This window comes from Camellia sinensis, unplaced genomic scaffold, assembly GCF_055761805.1.
Source record: "Camellia sinensis isolate YWXY unplaced genomic scaffold, ASM5576180v1 Unanchor2, whole genome shotgun sequence".
In the NCBI taxonomy this organism is placed as follows: Eukaryota; Viridiplantae; Streptophyta; class Magnoliopsida; order Ericales; family Theaceae; genus Camellia; species Camellia sinensis.
The window spans coordinates 19,663,303-19,682,839 of NW_028129079.1; the positions used below are offsets into that span (position 1 = coordinate 19,663,303).

The 19,537-nt window shown below is 39.2% G+C and overlaps 1 protein-coding gene across 18 annotated transcripts in view; it reads left to right on the forward strand.

Annotated features, from left to right (window-relative positions):
• Positions 1-19,537, forward strand: part of LOC114275733 (phototropin-2) — a 98,672-nt gene that overhangs the window by 19,711 nt on the left and 59,424 nt on the right. For all 18 annotated transcript variants that reach the window (XR_014358342.1, XR_014358341.1, XR_014358343.1 and 15 more), the window contains 4 exons: positions 8,275-8,345; positions 9,207-9,313; positions 9,441-9,490; positions 9,595-9,699. Coding sequence is in view for 9 of the 18 variants with exons in the window: in XM_082912078.1 (XP_082768204.1) it covers positions 8,275-8,345; positions 9,207-9,313; positions 9,441-9,490; positions 9,595-9,699 (333 nt within the window). In the remaining 9 variants the exon portion in view is untranslated. The remainder of the gene's footprint in view (positions 1-8,274; positions 8,346-9,206; positions 9,314-9,440; positions 9,491-9,594; positions 9,700-19,537) is intronic.

The window sequence follows — 19,537 nt, forward strand, 5'->3', positions numbered from 1 at the left end:
TGGGGCCCTTCTAAAATCACTACTCTTTCTGGTAAAAGATGGTTTGTTACATTTATTGATGACCATACCCGCTTATGTTGGATTTATTTGATGAATAAAAAATCTGACGTGAAAAATTTATTCACAAATTTTTACAATATGATTGAAAACCAATTTCAAACCAAAATTGGTATTTTACATTCTGATAATGGAACAGAATATTTCAATGAGCAGTTGGGTGAGTTTTTGGAAAAAAATGGGATTTTTCATCAATCTACATGTCGGGATACCCCTCAACAAAATGGCATTGCAGAACGAAAAAATAAACATCTACTTGAAGTAGCACGTGCTATAATGTTTTACATGCATGTTCCTAAATATTTATGGGGTGAAGCAATTTTAACAGCCTCTTATTTGATAAACAGGATGCCTACAAAGGTGTTAACATACAAAACACCTTTCGATTGTCTCAAAACTTTTTTTCCTGACACGAGGTTGTTTTCTGATTTACCCGCCAAAGTTTTTGGATGTACTGTCTATGTTCATGTTCCTAGTCAATTTCGTTCAAAACTTGACCCCCGTGCTATAAAATGTGTTTTTTTGGGTTATTCCTCAAACAAAAAGGGGTATAAGTGTTTCGATCCTCAAACCAAGAAATTTCATGTGAGTATGGATGTGTCATTTGTGGAAACAAAATCCTATTTCCCCAACACTTCTCTTCAGGGGGAGACAAGTGGAGTAGAAGACCGTTTTTGGGATATTTCTATCCCGCTCCCCAATGTCATTTATCCTACACAAAAACCACATCTGTCTGATAATGATCACTTAGGAGAACCAAGTTCTATGGTGCCTAGTCAAGAAGATTCTTGTTTAGGGGGAGAAGTACTAAAAAATGATCTAAATCCTGAGCTTCAGGTTTATACTAGGAAGCGATTTCATCTGAGGAATAATGACCCGAATGTCCATCCTAATGACCCGAATGTCCACCCGAGTTCTGGCATCGAAATTTTAGGTAATCCTATTCCTTCTATTTCCGACCTTGATGTTCCTATAGCAATTAGGAAAGGTGTCCGAAATTGCATTAAACATCCTATTGCAAATTACCTCTCCTATCAAAGACTGTCTAAAAACCATAGAGCTTTCACATCTAGGATTTCACACTTGTTTGTTCCAAGGAATATACAGGAAGCATTGGATGATCCGAATTGGAAATTAGCAGTTGCTGGAAATTATGTTAATGTATATAATATGATAGTGGTGTTGGTGGTAAATAGTGGCATGTATAGAATATGATAGTGGTGTTGGTGGTAGATAGTGGCATGTATAGAATATGATAGTGGTAGATAGTGGTAATATATAATATGTAAGTGGCATATAATGGGTTATGATGATGTTTGTAATATCTCCTATATAAGGAGTGTCATTTGGTCTTGTAAGATAAGAAGTTTTGAATATAACATAAATATATTCCTTCTTCCTCATATTTTCGGAGTTCTTCTTCCTCATATTTTCTAAGTTGGTATCAGAGCAACAAAAAAACACAGCAGCCCTAAAACCGTCATAGTCATGTCGGAAGTTACGTCCGAAACCACTTCAACCCCTGCCGAGCCACGGGTCTGGTGTGATTTTTGCAACAAGCCTCGCCATACACGCGAAACGTGTTGGAAGATCCATGGCAAACCTGTCAACTGGAAAAGCAGCAAACAAGGAGAGAAGAATCGTGGCTTTCCTACCGCTAATGAAGCCGATTCAGGTCCCTTCAACAAAGAGCAGATTGATCAACTCTTAAAGCTGATAAAATCCAACTCCTCATCCGGTACTCCTAGTGTTTTGTTGGCACAAACAGGTAGAAATCCTAAAGCCTTCTCTTGCCTAAACTTCTCTCCGTGGATCATAGATTCCGGTGCCTCCGATCACATGACTAGTTTTTCTCATTTATTTAGTACTTATTTCCCTTGTTCTGGTCATGACAAAATCAGAATAGCCGATGGTAGTTTTTCACCTATTGCAGGAAAAGGATTTATTAAACTAACTGAGAAAATTAATCTCAATGCTGTTCTTCACGTCCCCAACTTAGCCTGTAACCTTTTGTCTGTCAGTAAACTATCTAAGGATTCTAATTGTCGTGTTACATTTTTTGAATCCCATTGTGAATTTCAGGACCAGAACTCGGGGATGATGATTGGGCGTGCTAGGATGTTTGAAGGTCTTTACTACTTTGATGAAATACCTGTTAGTAATAAAAAAGCTCAGAGCTTTAATAGTACTAGTTCAATCTCTGTTCGAGAAAAAATAATGCTATGGCACTATAGGCTAGGACATCCTAGTTTTCTTTATCTGAAACATTTATTTCCAGAATTATTTAAAGGGATTGATTGTTCTTCTTTTCATTGTGAAAGTTGCATTTTTGCAAAATTTCATCGCTCTACTTATTTGCCAAAACCTTACCAGGCTTCCAAACCTTTTTATTTGATTCATAGTGATGTTTGGGGCCCTTCTAAAATCACTACTCTTTCTGGTAAAAGATGGTTTGTTACATTTATTGATGACCATACCCGCTTATGTTGGATTTATTTGATGAATAAAAAATCTGACGTGAAAAATTTATTCACAAATTTTTACAATATGATTGAAAACCAATTTCAAACCAAAATTGGTATTTTACATTCTGATAATGGAACAGAATATTTCAATGAGCAGTTAGGTGAGTTTTTGGAAAAAAATGGGATTTTTCATCAATCTACATGTCGGGATACCCCTCAACAAAATGGCATTGCAGAACGAAAAAATAAACATCTACTTGAAGTAGCACGTGCTATAATGTTTTACATGCATGTTCCTAAATATTTATGGGGTGAAGCAATTTTAACAGCCTCTTATTTGATAAACAGGATGCCTACAAAGGTGTTAACATACAAAACACCTTTTGATTGTCTCAAAACTTTTTTTCCTGACACGAGGTTGTTTTCTGATTTACCCGCCAAAGTTTTTGGATGTACTGCCTATGTTCATGTTCCCAGTCAATTTCGTTCAAAACTTGACCCCCGTGCTATAAAATGTGTTTTTTTGGGTTATTCCTCAAACAAAAAGGGGTATAAGTGTTTCGATCCTCAAACCAAGAAATTTCATGTGAGTATGGATGTGTCATTTGTGGAAACAAAATCCTATTTCCCCAACACTTCTCTTCAGGGGGAGACAAGGGGAGTAGAAGACCGTTTTTGGGATATTTCTATCCCGCTCCCCAATGTCATTTATCCTACACAAAAACCACATCTGTCTGATAATGATCACTTAGGAGAACCAAGTTCTATGGTGCCTAGTCAAGAAGATTCTTGTTTAGGGGGAGAAGTACTACAAAATGATCTAAATCCTGAGCTTCAGGTTTATACTAGGAAGCGATTTCATCTGAGGAATAATGACCCAAATGTCCATCCTAATGACCCGAATGTCCACCCGAGTTCTGGCATCGAAATTTTAGGTAATCCTATTCCTTCTATTTCCGACCTTGATGTTCCTATAGCAATTAGGAAAGGTGTCCGAAATTGCATTAAACATCCTATTGCAAATTACCTCTCTTATCAAAGACTGTCTAAAAAACATAGAGCTTTCACATCTAGGATTTCACACTTGTTTGTTCCAAGGAATATACAGGAAGCATTGGATGATCCGAATTGGAAATTAGCAGTCATGGAGGAGATGAATGCTTTAAGGAGAAGTGGTACTTGGGAGATAGTTGATCTACCCAAAGACAAGAAAACAGTTGGGTGTAAATGGGTGTTTACGATAAAATGTAACGCAGATGGAAGCGTTGAGAGATACAAGGCGAGATTGGTGGCTAAAGGCTTCACTCAAACTTATGGGATCGACTATCAGGAGACGTTTGCTCCTGTTGCTAAAATAAATTCCATCAGAGTACTGTTATCTCTTGCAGTAAATTCAGATTGGCCTCTACATCAACTTGACATTAAAAATGCATTTCTCAATGGTGATCTTGAAGAGGAGGTGTTCATGAGCCTACCGCCGGGATTTGAGCAGAGACTTGGAAGCGACAAAGTATGCAGATTGAACAAGTCATTATACGGACTCAAACAATCACCAAGAGCGTGGTTTGAACGCTTTGGGAAGGCAGTTATCAGTTGTGGCTTCTCGCAGAGTCAAGCAGATCACACAATATTTTATAAACATTCAAAAAACAGTAAAATTGCAATTTTGATTGTTTATGTTGATGACATCATTTTAACTGGTAATGATGAAGCAGAGTTAGCAGCCCTCAAAGAGAAACTCGCAAAAGAATTTCACATTAAGGATCTGGGAGCCCTCAAGTATTTCCTCGGAATGGAATTTGCAAGATCCAAGGAAGGTATATTCGTTAATCAGAGAAAATATGTTCTTGATCTCCTTGGAGAAACAGGTATGCTTGGTTGTAAGATGGTGGAGACTCCGATCGAGCCTAACTTGAAGTTACAAGCTGCTAAGGCTGAAGAAGTCAAAGAGAGGGAACAATATCAGCGACTTGTAGGGAAATTGATTTACTTGTCTCATACGCGGCCTGATATTGCCTTTGCAGTCAGCATGGTAAGTCAGTTCATGCACTCACCAGGGGCAGAGCACTTTGAGGCCGTTTATAAGATCTTAAGATATTTGAAAGGAACTCCAGGGAGAGGCTTACTGTTCAAGAAACATGGACATCTTCAAGTTGAAGTATACACAGATGCAGACTGGGCAGGAAGTGTTACAGACAGGAGATCAACATCCGGATACTGCTCCTTTGTAGGTGGGAACCTAGTTACATGGCGGAGTAAAAAACAGAATGTGGTAGCTAGAAGTAGTGCAGAAGCAGAGTTCAGAGCTGTTGCCCATGGAATCTGTGAAGTAATGTGGATTAAAAGAATTCTTGAAGAATTAAAGCTTTCTCACCCGACACCTATGAAGGTCTATTGTGACAACAAAGCAGCTATATCTATAGCTCATAATCCAGTTCTACATGATCGCACAAAACATATAGAAGTGGATAAACATTTCATCAAGGAGAAAATCAATGCTGGCATAATCTGTATGACCTACCTTCCAACAGGTGAACAATTAGCTGATGTGCTAACGAAGGGACTACACAAGAAGCAATTTGATAAGCTGACTAGCAAGCTGGCCATGGAAGATATCTTCAAACCAGCTTGAGGGGGAGTGCTGGAAATTATGTTAATGTATATAATATGATAGTGGTGTTGGTGGTAAATAGTGGCATGTATAGAATATGATAGTGGTGTTGGTGGTAGATAGTGGCATGTATAGAATATGATAGTGGTAGATAGTGGTAATATATAATATGTAAGTGGCATATAATGGGTTATGATGATGTTTGTAATATCTCCTATATAAGGAGTGTCATTTGGTCTTGTAAGATAAGAAGTTTTGAATATAACATAAATATATTCCTTCTTCCTCATATTTTCGGAGTTCTTCTTCCTCATATTTTCTAAGTGCAGTCATGGAGGAGATGAATGCTTTAAGGAGAAGTGGTACTTGGGAGATAGTTGATCTACCCAAAGACAAGAAAACAGTTGGGTGTAAATGGGTGTTTACGATAAAATGTAACGCAGATGGAAGCGTTGAGAGATACAAGGCGAGACTGGTGGCTAAAGGCTTCACTCAAACTTATGGGATCGACTATCAGGAGACGTTTGCTCCTGTTGCTAAAATAAATTCCATCAGAGTACTGTTATCTCTTGCAGTAAATTCAGATTGGCCTCTACATCAACTTGACATTAAAAATGCATTTCTCAATGGTGATCTTGAAGAGGAGGTGTTCATGAGCCTACCGCCGGGATTTGAGCAGAGACTTGGAAGCGACAGAGTATGCAGATTGAACAAGTCATTATACGGACTCAAACAATCACCAAGAGCATGGTTTGAACGCTTTGGGAAGGCAGTTATCAGTTGTGGCTTCTCGCAGAGTCAAGCAGATCACACAATATTTTATAAACATTCAAAAAACAGTAAAATTGCAATTTTGATTGTTTATGTTGATGACATCATTTTAACTGGTAATGATGAAGCAGAGTTAGCAGCCCTCAAAGAGAAACTCGCAAAAGAATTTCACATTAAGGATCTGGGAGCCCTCAAGTATTTCCTCGGAATGGAATTTGCAAGATCCAAGGAAGGTATATTCGTTAATCAGATAAAATATGTTCTTGATCTCCTTGGAGAAACAGGTATGCTTGGTTGTAAGATGGTAGAGACTCCGATCGAGCCTAACTTGAAGTTACAAGCTGCTAAGGCTGAAGAAGTCAAAGAGAGGGAACAATATCAGCGACTTGTCGGGAAATTGATTTACTTGTCTCATACGCGGCCTGATATTGCCTTTGCAGTTAGCATGGTAAGTCAGTTCATGCACTCACCAGGGGCAGAGCACTTTGAGGCCGTTTATAAGATCTTAAGATATTTGAAAGGAACTCCAGGGAGAGGCTTACTGTTCAAGAAACATGGACATCTTCAAGTTGAAGTATACACAAATGCAGACTGGGCAGGAAGTGTTACAGACAGGAGATCAACATCCGGATACTGCTCCTTTGTAGGTGGGAACCTAGTTACATGGCGGAGTAAAAAACAGAATGTGGTAGCTAGAAGTAGTGCAGAAGCAGAGTTCAGAGCTGTTGCCCATGGAATCTGTGAAGTAATGTGGATTAAAAGAATTCTTGAAGAATTAAAGCTTTCTCACCCGACACCTATGAAGGTCTATTGTGACAACAAAGCAGCTATATCTATAGCTCATAATCCAGTTCTACATGATCGCACAAAACATATAGAAGTGGATAAACATTTCATCAAGGAGAAAATCAATGCTGGCATAATCTGTATGACCTACCTTCCAACAGGTGAACAATTAGCTGATGTGCTAACGAAGGGACTGCACAAGAAGCAATTTGATAAGCTGACTAGCAAGCTGGTTATGGAAGATATCTTCAAACCAGCTTGAGGGGGAGTGCTGGAAATTTGTGTTAATGCATATAATAAGATAGTGGCATATGATAGTGGTGTTGGTGGTAGATAGTGGCATGTATAGAATATGATAGTGGTGTTGGTGGTAGATAGTGGCATGTATAGAATATGATAGTGGTGTTGGTGGTAGATAGTGGCATGTATATAATATGATAGTGGTAGATAGTGGTAATATATAATATGTAAGTGGCATATAATGGGTTATAATGATGTTTGTAATATCTCCTATATAAGGAGTGTCATTTGGTCTTGTAAAATAAGAAGTTTTGAATATAACAGAAATATATTTCTTCTTCCTCATATTTTCTAAGTGTTTCTATGAGAGCCAGTCAGTTTAGGATATAAAGTCTGTCCATAGCTACTATTCCAGTGAGTTTTGCATGTCAAAGTCTATTTCAAGCTGAAGTAAAGCATTAAGATAAGTGCTAAGGAATAAAGATTTTATGTTATTTTCCTACCAAAGCTTCAAATAATTTATGGCAATCACAAAAATATGGAAAAATTAAAAATTGAAATATCTATGCATTAAAAATAGTTCATCAAAACATAAATATGTATATATATACTTATGAAACAAAGGCACAACAAGAAGGTTCAAAATCCAATAAATAGTTAATATATATATGTATATGTATACAAGTACAACATGTATATACACAAAACCATTTTGAACATGAAAGTCTCAACTTTGTTGCAGATCCTACACTTTCAAAATAAATTATAATTTTAAACATACAATATGCTTTCTGTGTTGGGGAGGCTGCATAAATTATAATTTTAAACATAATATCTTAATTGTATCTTTATATCAGTTTAAACACATAATGTCTAATGAATTTTCATTCATCTATGGGGGCCATGGCCCTTGCCAGCCTCCTTTAGTTATGCCACAGGTACACAACCATCCTAGCGTAAGATATGAATAATGTCCTTTGTGAAGTAGTTCTTAAGGAATGTGGACAACTCTGTGCTTTAGCAGTTGGTTGGCTGTTCTCCATCTTGATGTGTTAATTTCTATTTTGTGTTTGTAATTTTATCACATGTCTGGTTACTTAGAGCATACTTATTATCTTCATACCTGTGCATTCCTTATGGTTATTCATCATGAACTCTACAGAGAATGTAGCTTGTATTTTTTAACCTTCTTAAAGTGTTTTGTCAATTCACTACATGGAATGGATGCTTCATTTTGTCTTTCATCTTACATCATGCTTTTTAGGTGGCAAATGTGCTCCCCATTTGATATGCAATTGATATCAGGTTGTATATGGAAGTGACATCTTGGTACTTGACATGCAGATATTTGCTTCTGATAGCTTTCTGGAGTTGACAGAGTATACACGAGAAGAAATTTTGGGAAGAAACTGTCGGTATGAATTTCTGATTTTGCATAATTGCTTGTTTTGAAACTTCAGCTATTATCTAGATATTAAATGGTTATCTTTTGCTTTCTTTGTGTAATGATGTCTCGTTCCACCATACATTTTATAAGGCTTGGTCCTTTCTTTTGGGTTTGCTGACCATACTCCTGTCTTTGTTCTGTTTCCCCCATTACTTTACAATCAGATCAAAAATAAACTTTGGGACTGCTGAATCATGTACAAATTGTAGAAAAATGAGGAAGCAAAAATGAATTATACATAAAGGAAGCAACAAAGAGTCATTACAGTTTTTTTTTTTAACTCGTATCAGGGGAGGCATGGTAATTTATCTTCCAGCATTCAATACACACGGAGAAGAGAAGAGCGGGAAAAAAACCCCACTTCTAAACAGGCTGAAAAATCCACCATTAGTCAGTAATGTAGATTGGCTTGGATTACTTAGCGTTGCGTAAATTACCGATTTGGGTATTGATCTGTTACCAAGTTGTACTTGCTCTCTTATTTGCTGCACATTTGGAATATAAATTAACATGAAGGCAGAACTGTTAAATGTTTATAAATAAATATAATTGGGTTGGGGGTTGTAGGTTGAAGGGTCAAATTTTAATCTTTGCATTTTTTCTTCCATATTGCAATCTCTAAAAGAAAATAGACATGTAATATTTTGTGTCAGTGATTGTTCTGTTTCATGGTTCGGTTGTGATGTTTTTGATATGATATTGGTTTGGCATTTTGTGGCATGAATTTTGTATATTAAGCCCCTTTCATTCTCTTTTCAGCCCTGTAACTATTTTTATCAGTAATTCAACATTGGCAATTCTAGCTGCTAAACTTTATCTAATTATGCAGATTTCTCCAAGGACCTGAAACAGATCAAGGAACTGTATCAAAGATAAGAGATGCTATCAGAGAACAAAGGGAAATTACTGTTCAGTTGATCAACTACACTAAGAGTGGTGAGTTATTGCGTTTGGTATTGTGGTGATGTGGATGTACTACAAACTGCGTTTTACTTCAACAATTGAATCATGTGGTTGATGAGCTTAGTATGGTGTCTGACTTGGTGCATTACAAAATTTGCAGGAAAGAAATTCTGGAATTTATTCCACTTGCAGCCAATGCGTGATGAAAAGGTGGCTATAGATGTGTATTATAGGATTTTGTTATAATCTTGAATACAATTTGAATCTAGATAAATATTAATTCCCCTCCTGAAATTTGAGTTCCTTATTTTTAGGGTGAACTTCAATACTTCATTGGTGTTCAACTAGATGGAAGTGATCATGTGGAACCCTTGAGAAACCGCCTTTCAGAGAAATCAGAGCAACAAAGCACTAAGCTGGTATAATTTTAGTTGAACTTGTCTGGATTCTTGTAGTTCAATTTTTCATGGATTAGATGATTATGTGTGGGTGTAGTCACGATGTTAATGTTGACCTCTTATTGGGCCACATTTTAGTGACTCCCTGTCTTGAAGCAAGTTTGTTTTTTTTATTCCACTTCCAATAGGTGCTAGTTTGTTGGGTGATCAGACTGATTGAGAACACGGTAATTTATAGGCGAATCTTGTGGTCATGGAATGATGTTGCACTTCTTTTTTAATTTATAAGTAAACATTTATAAGAAAAGGCATTGAAGGGGATGCACTTGAGTACAACAAAGGAAGGAAAAAAAAGGTTTCCTAACTACCTCAGCAACAAGAACCTTACATTCACATTCTTTTTATCCAAAATACTACAAAATCAATAAACTGCTCAAGATGGGTTTACCCCTATTCTTCAAATTTAGAAAAGGTTCCTCTACACCTTCAAAAGATCTCCGATCTCACCTAATGATTCACATCACACATTGAGAAGTCATCAATTCGGTTTTACAAAACTGCCTAAGCGAGTAGTCAAAGTAGAGTGATCCCAAACTTGGGAGGGATTATGGGTGTAGGACACCTTGTGGAGGACAGTGTCCTCGAATTTGTTTGCTTTTGTGGATTTTATAGATACTCTTGGTGTTTAGGTTTGCATTTTGTTGATTTTTGTTGTTGTATTCTTTAGCATTGTCTTGATGCTTTTTGGGTAATAAATTGGCTTCTGTTTAAAAAAAAAATTAATAATTATTTGAGGGAAGTATCTCACAATAGCTGAAAAAGGTAGGTGAAGTAAAGCGGGCTAGGCCAAGGAGGGGTTCGAGGCATTGGAACCCTTTGGGAAGCACCTACAAGGTGTGTTTTTTTTAGGAAGGAATAAGGTGATTTGGTGTTGAAATAAGAGAATTTCGGTTGAAAAGTATGTGCTTTAACACAAAGTGCTAGGCCATAATAGCCAAGTGGGAGGGTGAAGTGGAGTAGACCCAAGTCTGAGATGGATTCTAAGTATATGGTTGCCTTCATGGACATGTAAGGGGTGTTTCCCCAAACAAACAGGTTGATTAGGAGTTGAAGTATGATATGTTCAGGCTAAAAAGTTGGTGTTTTTTAAAAATAGTTGGAAGTTTTCTAAAAATGGTTGGTATTTTAATTTAAAGTGCATGAGAAGCATACCACGACAACCCAAGCAGGTAGGCAAAGTGTAGTGAGCCTAGGTTTGGGAGGGTTCCTGGGTGTAGGGATGCCTTTAGGAGCACTTGTAAAAATCAGTTTCCTTGAGAAATAGTTGATTCCTTGTACCATTTTTTGGGGCAAAAAAGTGGATCTTTAAAGGTTTTCAAGGAAGCGTGCAACAATAATTTAAGCATGTGGAGTGGGCCTAGACTCAGGATGGTTCAAGGATAGGTACATTGTGGGGAGCACTTGCAAGGGGTGTTTATCCTAACAACCGGGTGATTTGGAGTTGCAGTACTAACATTTTAGACAAAAAATGGGCACATTATCTCAAAGTGAAAGGGAAGCATGGCACAATGGCCCAAGTGAGCCCAAGCTTAGGAAGGGTTCCAAGCATAGGGACACCATGGGGAGCACTTGTAATCGGCGTTTCCCTTAGCAAATGAGTGGTTTGGAATTAAAGTACCTCTCACTGGACAACATGCTGGAAAACAATGGAAAGAGATGTGTCACATATTATATTTCCTATCTGAAAATGTTTGCATATAAATGCATATAATTTGAAAGCCATCCAAGTTCCAACCATTTCTCAGTCATGGAAAACATTCGACATAAGCCTCTAATTTATTTTTGAGTCATAGAGTAAGTCTTTCCTCAATTCCTTAAGGCAAAACCATACGTTCTTGTTGGAGATAAGGTTATATTATCAAATATATCAAAAGATATGGAAGATATTAGAATATATGGAGATCCTATGATTTATGAGAAAAATATTTTAGAGAAGAGAAAGTGATAGAGATTGAGAGAAACCTCATCCCCTTTTATATTAAGAATAAAGCATAATTACAAGAGTGCCATAAGACATGAATTATGGACCAGCTCATTACAGCCCATTTAGAATAAAATACATGAATATAATTTCCTATTCTAACACTCCCCTCAAGCTGGTGCGAAGATAGCTCTCATGTCCAGCTTGTTGAGAATGTCATTAAACGGTTTGCTCCATATTCCTTTGCTGAGAACATCTACTAGTTGGTCCCCAGTCTTCACAAAAGGAGTACATATGGTCTCATTAGTGAGCTTTTCCTTAATGAAGTGCCTATCAATCTCCACATGCTTGGTTCTGTTATGTTAAACTAGATTATGAGCTATGTTGATCGCTGTTTTGTTATCATAGTACAATCTCATGGAATCGGTCTGATGGATCCATAAGTCTCCTAACAATAGTAATCCATAGCAACTCACATACACCCTGAGCCATAGCCCTGAATTCTGCCTCGACACTAGATCTAGTAACCACATTTTGTTTCTTACTTCTCCATATGACTAAGTTGCCTCCAATAAATGTGCAATATCCAGGAATTGATCGCCTGTCAGTGACTGATCCAGCCCCAACCGTATCAGTGAATGCCTCCACACTGAGATGTCCATGTTTCAAGAAATAGAGACCCTTTCATGGAGAAGACTTCAGATACCTCAGGATTTTCATAATTGCCTCTAAGTGGGAAGTTCTAGGAGCATACATAAACTGGCTAACCATGCTCACTGCAATGGCAATGTCTGGACGCGAGTGAGATAAGTATATGAGCTTACGCACTAGTCTCTGGTATCTCCCCCTATCCACTAGCTCTCCCCCTTGATCCTCACTTAGTTTTTGACCTGGTTCTAGAGGTGTATCACATGGTTTATCTCCAAGCATCCCAGTTTCCTTTAGCAAGTCAAGTATATACTTCCTCTGGCATATGTAGATGCCATCTTTGGACCAAGCTACTTCAATGCCCAAAAAATACTTCAAATTACCCAAGTCTTTGAATTCAAACTCCTTGGCTAAGTGTTCCTTCAACTGAGGGATCTCCTCAACATCATCCCCTGTCAGAACAATATCATCAACATAAACACTAAAAGTTGTGGTCTTACCATACGAGGAATGTTTCACAAATAAGGTGTGATCAGCTTGACTTTGCTTGAATCCATATCTCAGCATAGCTTGAGCAAACCTTTCAAACCAAGCCCTAGGAGACTGTTTTAACTCATAAAGTAACTTTTGGAGCCTGTACACTTTACCTTTGGACTTAGCATCATCAAAACCAGGGGGAATATCCATATAGACCTCTTCTTCTAGGTTTCCATGAAAAAAGGCATTCATCATATCAAACTGATGAAGTGGCCAATTCGAATTTGCTGTAAGAGAGAGTAGTATTCTTATAGAGTTCATCTTAGCAACCGGTGCAAATGTCTCCTGGTAATCTACCCCATAAGTCTGAGTAAAGCCCTTAGCAATTAGTCTTGCTTTGTACCGTTCTATGGAACCGTTTGCTTTGTGTTTCACAATGTACACCCACTTACAACCAACTGGATTTTTGCCTCTAGGTAACTCCACTAACTCCCAAGTGCCATTCTTGATGAGAGCTCGTATCTCCTCCATTATAGCATGTTTCCATTCAGGAGTAGGGAGAGTATCCTGAAAATTGTTAGACAGACTCACAGAAGAAATCTTAGATAGGAAGGCTTTATATGAGGGAGACAGATTAGAATAAGAAACATGATTAGTAATAGGATGTTGAGTACATGACCTAACCCCCTTCTTATTAGCAATGGGAACATCAAGATCTGAAAACTCAGGAATAGGAGCATTAGGATCAGAATTACCTGAACTCTCAAGAGAGAGGGATGACTCTAGACCCTCATCCGGAGAAGAAGTTGGTAGTAGAGGAGGGAAAGTAGTCTCTTGCATCTAGGTGACTTTCTGTCTATCCTTGTCCTTGACATAAACTTTGCCTGCTTCCTTTTCCACAACAACTGCGAGCTCATCATCCTCTGTTCGTTCAATCACTGGTGGTAGTGGAATAGGAATCTCTGCACACCTAGGCTCTCCCTGAAGAGATGACTGTGACACTGGGGAGGTTAGAAAGTAAGACTGAGACTCAAGGATTCATCCATGGAGACAAACCATTTGCGAGTGAGAGGATGATAAAACTTATAACCCTTTTAGGTGGCAGAGTAATCCAGGAAAACACACTTAAGAGACCTAGGATCCAATTTACCATGGGTGGGTGAATGATTATGGACAAAACAAACACATCCAAAGGTCTTAGGGGGAATGGAGAACCTAGAAGAGGTGGACCCGAACAAAACTTGAAGAGGTGTTTGTTTTTGAAGGACTTGGGTAGGAAGATAATTAATCAAATAAGTTACAGTGAGAACCGCTTCTCTCCAATAGGATCAAGGAACACGCATTTCAAAGGATAGACAACAGGCCACATCAAGGAGATGGCGATTTTTTCGTTCGGCAAAACCATTTTGTTGAGGGGTATTAGTGCATGAAGTTTGATGAATAATGCCATGAGTGGCGAAACAATTGGCCAGACCAGAGTCAATATATTTCCCACCATTATCAGAATGCAAAATTTTGACAATCGCCCCAAATTGAGTGCAAATTATTTTATGGAAGTTTCGATACACAGAAAACACCTCACTTTTATCTTTTATCAGATATACCCAAGTGGCCCTAGAACAGTCATCTATGAAATTAACAAACCATTTTGACCTTTTAAAGACACAAAGCGTGAGGGACCCCATACATCAGAATGAATCAAAAAAAATGGAACTGAACTTTTATTAATAAAAGAAGTAAAAGAAGCTTTGTGTTGTTTTCCAAGTTAACATGACTCACATTGAAAATCAGACACATTATTTTTCTCAAAAATAGAAGGAAAAAGATGCCTAAGTAGTAAAAATAAGAGATGTCCTAAGCGATGGTGCCACAGCCAAAGGTTTTCCTTGGTGGATAGTAACTGAATAGATGAATGAGCCCACTTGTCAGGCTAATCTAGAATGTAGAGACCATGTTCCTTTCTGCCACTGCCAATCTTCTTCCTTGTGATAAGTGTTAGCATATTATATTAAGTGTTAGCATATTATATTAGCCGAAAGGTTCACTAGGGTCTGTCTGTAATCATTTTATGCACTCAGGGATAGCACTCAGGGATCATCTTGTAATTGCATTTCTTGTAAATCCTAAATCTTCATTTATAAATAGGGGGTGATATTCTATCATTCCTTAAGCTAGTTACCCAAGCTTCATGGTATCAGAGCTACACCTCTAGGGTTAGGGTTCAAAACGTACCTAGTTGGATCATCTGCTGGGTTGATCTCCTCCAGCCGTCCTCTGTCGTCTTCGTCTTCGTCTGTATCGTCTTCGTCTGCTTCGTCTTCGTCCCTCAGCTCGTCTGCTCGTCTGCTTCGTCGGCTCGTCTGCTTCGCCTCAGCCCGTCGATCTCCTCCAGCCGTCATCGCCCTCGCCGTCCTCATCTCCCTCGTCTTCGTCACTCTGGTATCTATATAACCTGATATATATAAATATATATATATGCTGATATATATATAAATATAACCTGATATATATATTTATATATATAAATACATGTATATATAAATAAATCAATATATATATATATATATAAAAAAAACAAAAAAAAAAAAAAACAAAAACAAAAAAAAAAAAACAAAAAAAAAACAAAAAAAAAAATGATTTCTTAATTTTTTGTTATGTCATTATAGTAGTCATTGTGCCTGTTATCTCACTACCACCTTCCGGGTTTGTGATTGTCACTAGTTTTGTTGCGGGTTCAGTAGTATTGTATCCATGACAGATTCCACTAGTGTGTCCCCTTCTTCTCAAACACCAAAGAGTGAGAGTCCCATTCTACCTACTACCATGACTGAGAACCCCAACCCTAGTCTGAAAATCACCACCTCTCTATTTAATGGTCAAAACTACCTAGCATGGTCTCAAAGTTTGACTTTGTTTTTGAAAAGCAGAAGGAAGATGGGGTATGTTGATGGCAGGATACAGGCACCTAGTACCACTGACTCAGGTTATGACCAATGGGAGATTACCAACTCTTTGATTATGAGTTGGCATATCCATTCGATGGTTCCAGAACTTGGTGAGGGCTACTTGTCTATGGAGACCGCCCAGGACGTTTGGGAGGCTGTGGCTGTTACCTATTCCCGCAAAGGAAATTTTTCACAGGCATTTGAGTTGCGCCGCTCTATTGAGATCTCACTTCAGGGGGAGCAAACTGTTCTTCAGTACTTCACTTTCCTCACCAACGGCTGGAAACGCCTTGACCACCTGGAAGACTATAAGCCCGTTTGCCCTACTGATTCTATCGGGTACAAAAAGTTCATCGCACGGGAACGGATCTTTAAATTTTTGGCCGGCCTAAATATGGAGTATGATCCAGTTAGGGGTCGAGTTCTGAGTATGGACACTCTTCCTTCACTTCAGGAGGCATTTGCCTATGTACAAAATGAGGAGAGTCGCCGGTCTGCCATGATGTCCCCTGTCTCTACTGACCATTCCGCATTACTTTCTACTCCTCGAGATGGCCTCAGCCTGCCTCCTCCGTCTACTAATAAGGAGTCTGTATTCTGTGATTATTGCAAGAAGCCGCGGCATACTCGTGAGACGTGTTGGAAGCTTCATGGGACTCCATTCGGGGGTCGAGGTGATCGGTCTGGTTCTCGAGGAGGTCGGTCAGGCCAATCTAGAGGACGTGGTTCCTATTCCCGGGCTCATCAGTCTAGTGCCGTTGATACCCTTGATTCTAATTCTACTTCTGTTACCCAAACTTCTGATACTGAGCTGGAGGATGCTTTGCGCCAATTGTTGGACCGCCGATCTTCTACTGCTCTCAGTACCGCTTCCTCGTCCTTTGCCCGCTCAGGTAACTTAGCATCTTCTCCTTGTGCTTTCCTGTGTCATACATCCTTACCTTGGATTATTGATTCTGGTGCCTCAGATCATATGTCTGGCTCCTCTGATCTTTTCTCTGTCTATAAGCCCTCTTCAGGTCAGGACAAAGTTAGGATTGCCGATGGTACTGTTTCTTCTATTTCTGGAAAAGGTTTAGTCCAAGTCACTCCTACCATACATCTATCTTCTGTTCTCCATGTTCCCAAGTTTTCTGTTAATCTGTTATCCTTAAGTCGTCTTACCCAAGATTTGAATTGTAGTGTGACGTTTTTTCCTGATCATTGTCTTTTTCAGGACCTTGTCACGGGGAGGACGATTGGCAGTGGTAGTGCAGAAAATGGTCTCTACTTCCTAGATCAACCGGACAAACTTGCTTATTCTTCCACCACGTCTTCTACTACCCCCGCTGATTTATGGCTGTGGCATCGGCGTCTTGGGCATCCCTCATTTCATTTACTTAAGCATTTATTTCCTTCTAGTTTTGCAAATCATCATGTGTCTGACTTTCTTTGTGAGTCTTGTCAACTTGGAAAACAACATAGAGCTTCTTTTGCTCCCAGTTTGAATAAAAGCTTCGTTCCTTTTTCATTAATACATTCTGATGTTTGGGGTCCCTCTCGTGTTCTGTCTATGAAAGGTCATCGCTGGTTTGTTACCTTTATTGATGATTTTTCTCGTGCTACTTGGGTGTATCTCATGAAAGATAAGAGTGAGGTTTTCTCTGTGTTTCGCACTTTTCATAAGATGATTTGTACTCAGTTTGGGGCCACTATCAAAATATTTCGTTCTGATAATGGCGGGGAATACATAGATTCTGGGTTACGACAATATTTCTCTACTCATGGCATTATCCATCAGACCTCTTGCACCAATACCCCTCAACAAAATGGGGTGGCCGAACGCAAGAATCGGCACCTTCTTGACATGGCTCGGTGCATGTGTTTTTTTATGAATGTACCTCGGCCCCTATTGGGGCGACGCTGTTCTCACCGCTGCCCATCTTATTAATCGTCTCCCTACCCAGGTCTTGGACAAACAGGCTCCGCTTCACGTCCTCCTCGGTTCTCCGTCCTTGTTTTCTATTCCTCCCAAAATATTTGGTTGTGTCTGTTTTGTCCATAATCACTCTCCCTCTCGTGGTAAGTTGGACCCTCGCTCCCTCAAGTGTGTTTTCCTTGGTTACTCTCCTACTCAAAAGGGGTATAAATGTTACCACCCTTCTTCTCGTAAGTGGTTTGTGTCCATGGATGTCACTTTCTTTGAATCCCAGTCCTATTTCTTGTCCTCTCCGGTGTCACCGTCCTCATTTCCGGGGGAGCCTTGGTGTGAAGTGAGTCCTGTGCCTCCTATGGTGGAACCAGTTGTTCTTGCACCACCCTTTACTACTGTGCTTCCTATGGTGGAACCAATTGTTCTTGAACCCCTCTCTTCTACTGGGACTATAGAACCCACTGTCACCAAGAATACGGACGGGCATGTTTATGTCCGGGACATAGACAGAAAACAAGTTAACTGGATACACGGGACCGTTTCTGCTACCCCACTGCCATCTCCTGCTTCTGATGAGAGTCGAGGTAACTTTGAATCTCTCGAGTCCATTGATCTTGATGTTCCTATTGCCAAGAGGAAGGGTATGAGATCTTGTACTCAACATTCTATCTCACAGTTTGTATCATACTCTCATTTCTCATCCTCATATAGAGCGTTTGTGTCCAATATTTCCTCTGTTAGCATTCCTAACCATTTTCAGGATGCTCTTGCTACCTCTGAATGGAAACTAGCCATGATTGAGGAAATGAAAGCACTTAGGAAGAATGGCACTTGGGAATTGACTGAGTTACCTCCGGGCAAACGACCTGTGGGATGTAAATGGGTATATACTGTGAAACACAAAGCAGATGGGTCTATTGAGCGTTACAAGGCAAGACTTGTGGCAAAAGGGTTTACTCAGACATATGGCATTGATTATCAGGAGACCTTCGCACCCGTGGCTAAAATGAATTCAGTCAGAATACTTCTCTCTCTAGCAGCTAATCTAGATTAGCCGCTTTATCAGTTTGATGTCAAGAATGCTTTTCTCCATGGTGACCTCGAAGAAGAAGTATATATGGACATTCCTCCGGGTTTTGAGGATCATCAAACAGAAGGCAAAGTATGCAAACTTCGGAAGTCATTATATGGTCTCAAACAGTCTCCAAGGGCTTGGTTTGAGAGATTCACTCAGGCTATGTTTAAATATGGATTCAAACAAAGTCAGGCAGATCACACATTGTTTGTGAAACATTCCTCACACGGTAAGACTACAGCACTTATTGTTTATGTAGATGACATAGCTCTTACAGGCAATGATAGTGGGGAAATACCTCTGTTGAAGAAATATTTAGCTAAAGAGTTTGAAATCAAAGACTTGGGCAGCTTGAAGTATTTTCTGGGAATTGAAGTTGCTGGCTCTAAGGATGGGATATTTATCTCTCAGAGAAAATATGTGCTTGACCTGTTGAAGGAAACTGGGATGCTTGGCTGCAAGGCATGTGCCACCCCCCTGGAACCCAATCTGAAATTAGGGGATGATGAAGGAGGAGAAGTTGTGGATAGGGGGAGCTATCAACGATTAGTGGGTAAGCTCATTTACCTATCTCACTCCCGTCCTGATATTGCTGTTGCTGTCAGTATAGTTAGTCAGTTTATGCATGCTCCTCATCAGATTCACCTTGAGGCTGTCATGAGAATCTTGAGGTATTTGAAGTCTGCTCCTGGTAAGGGTCTGTATTTTTCAAAGTATGATCATCTTCATGTAGAAGCCTATACAGATGCTGACTGGGCTGGGTCAGTAACTGATAGGAGATCAACTTCAGGGTATTGCACATTTGTTGGCGGCAACCTAGT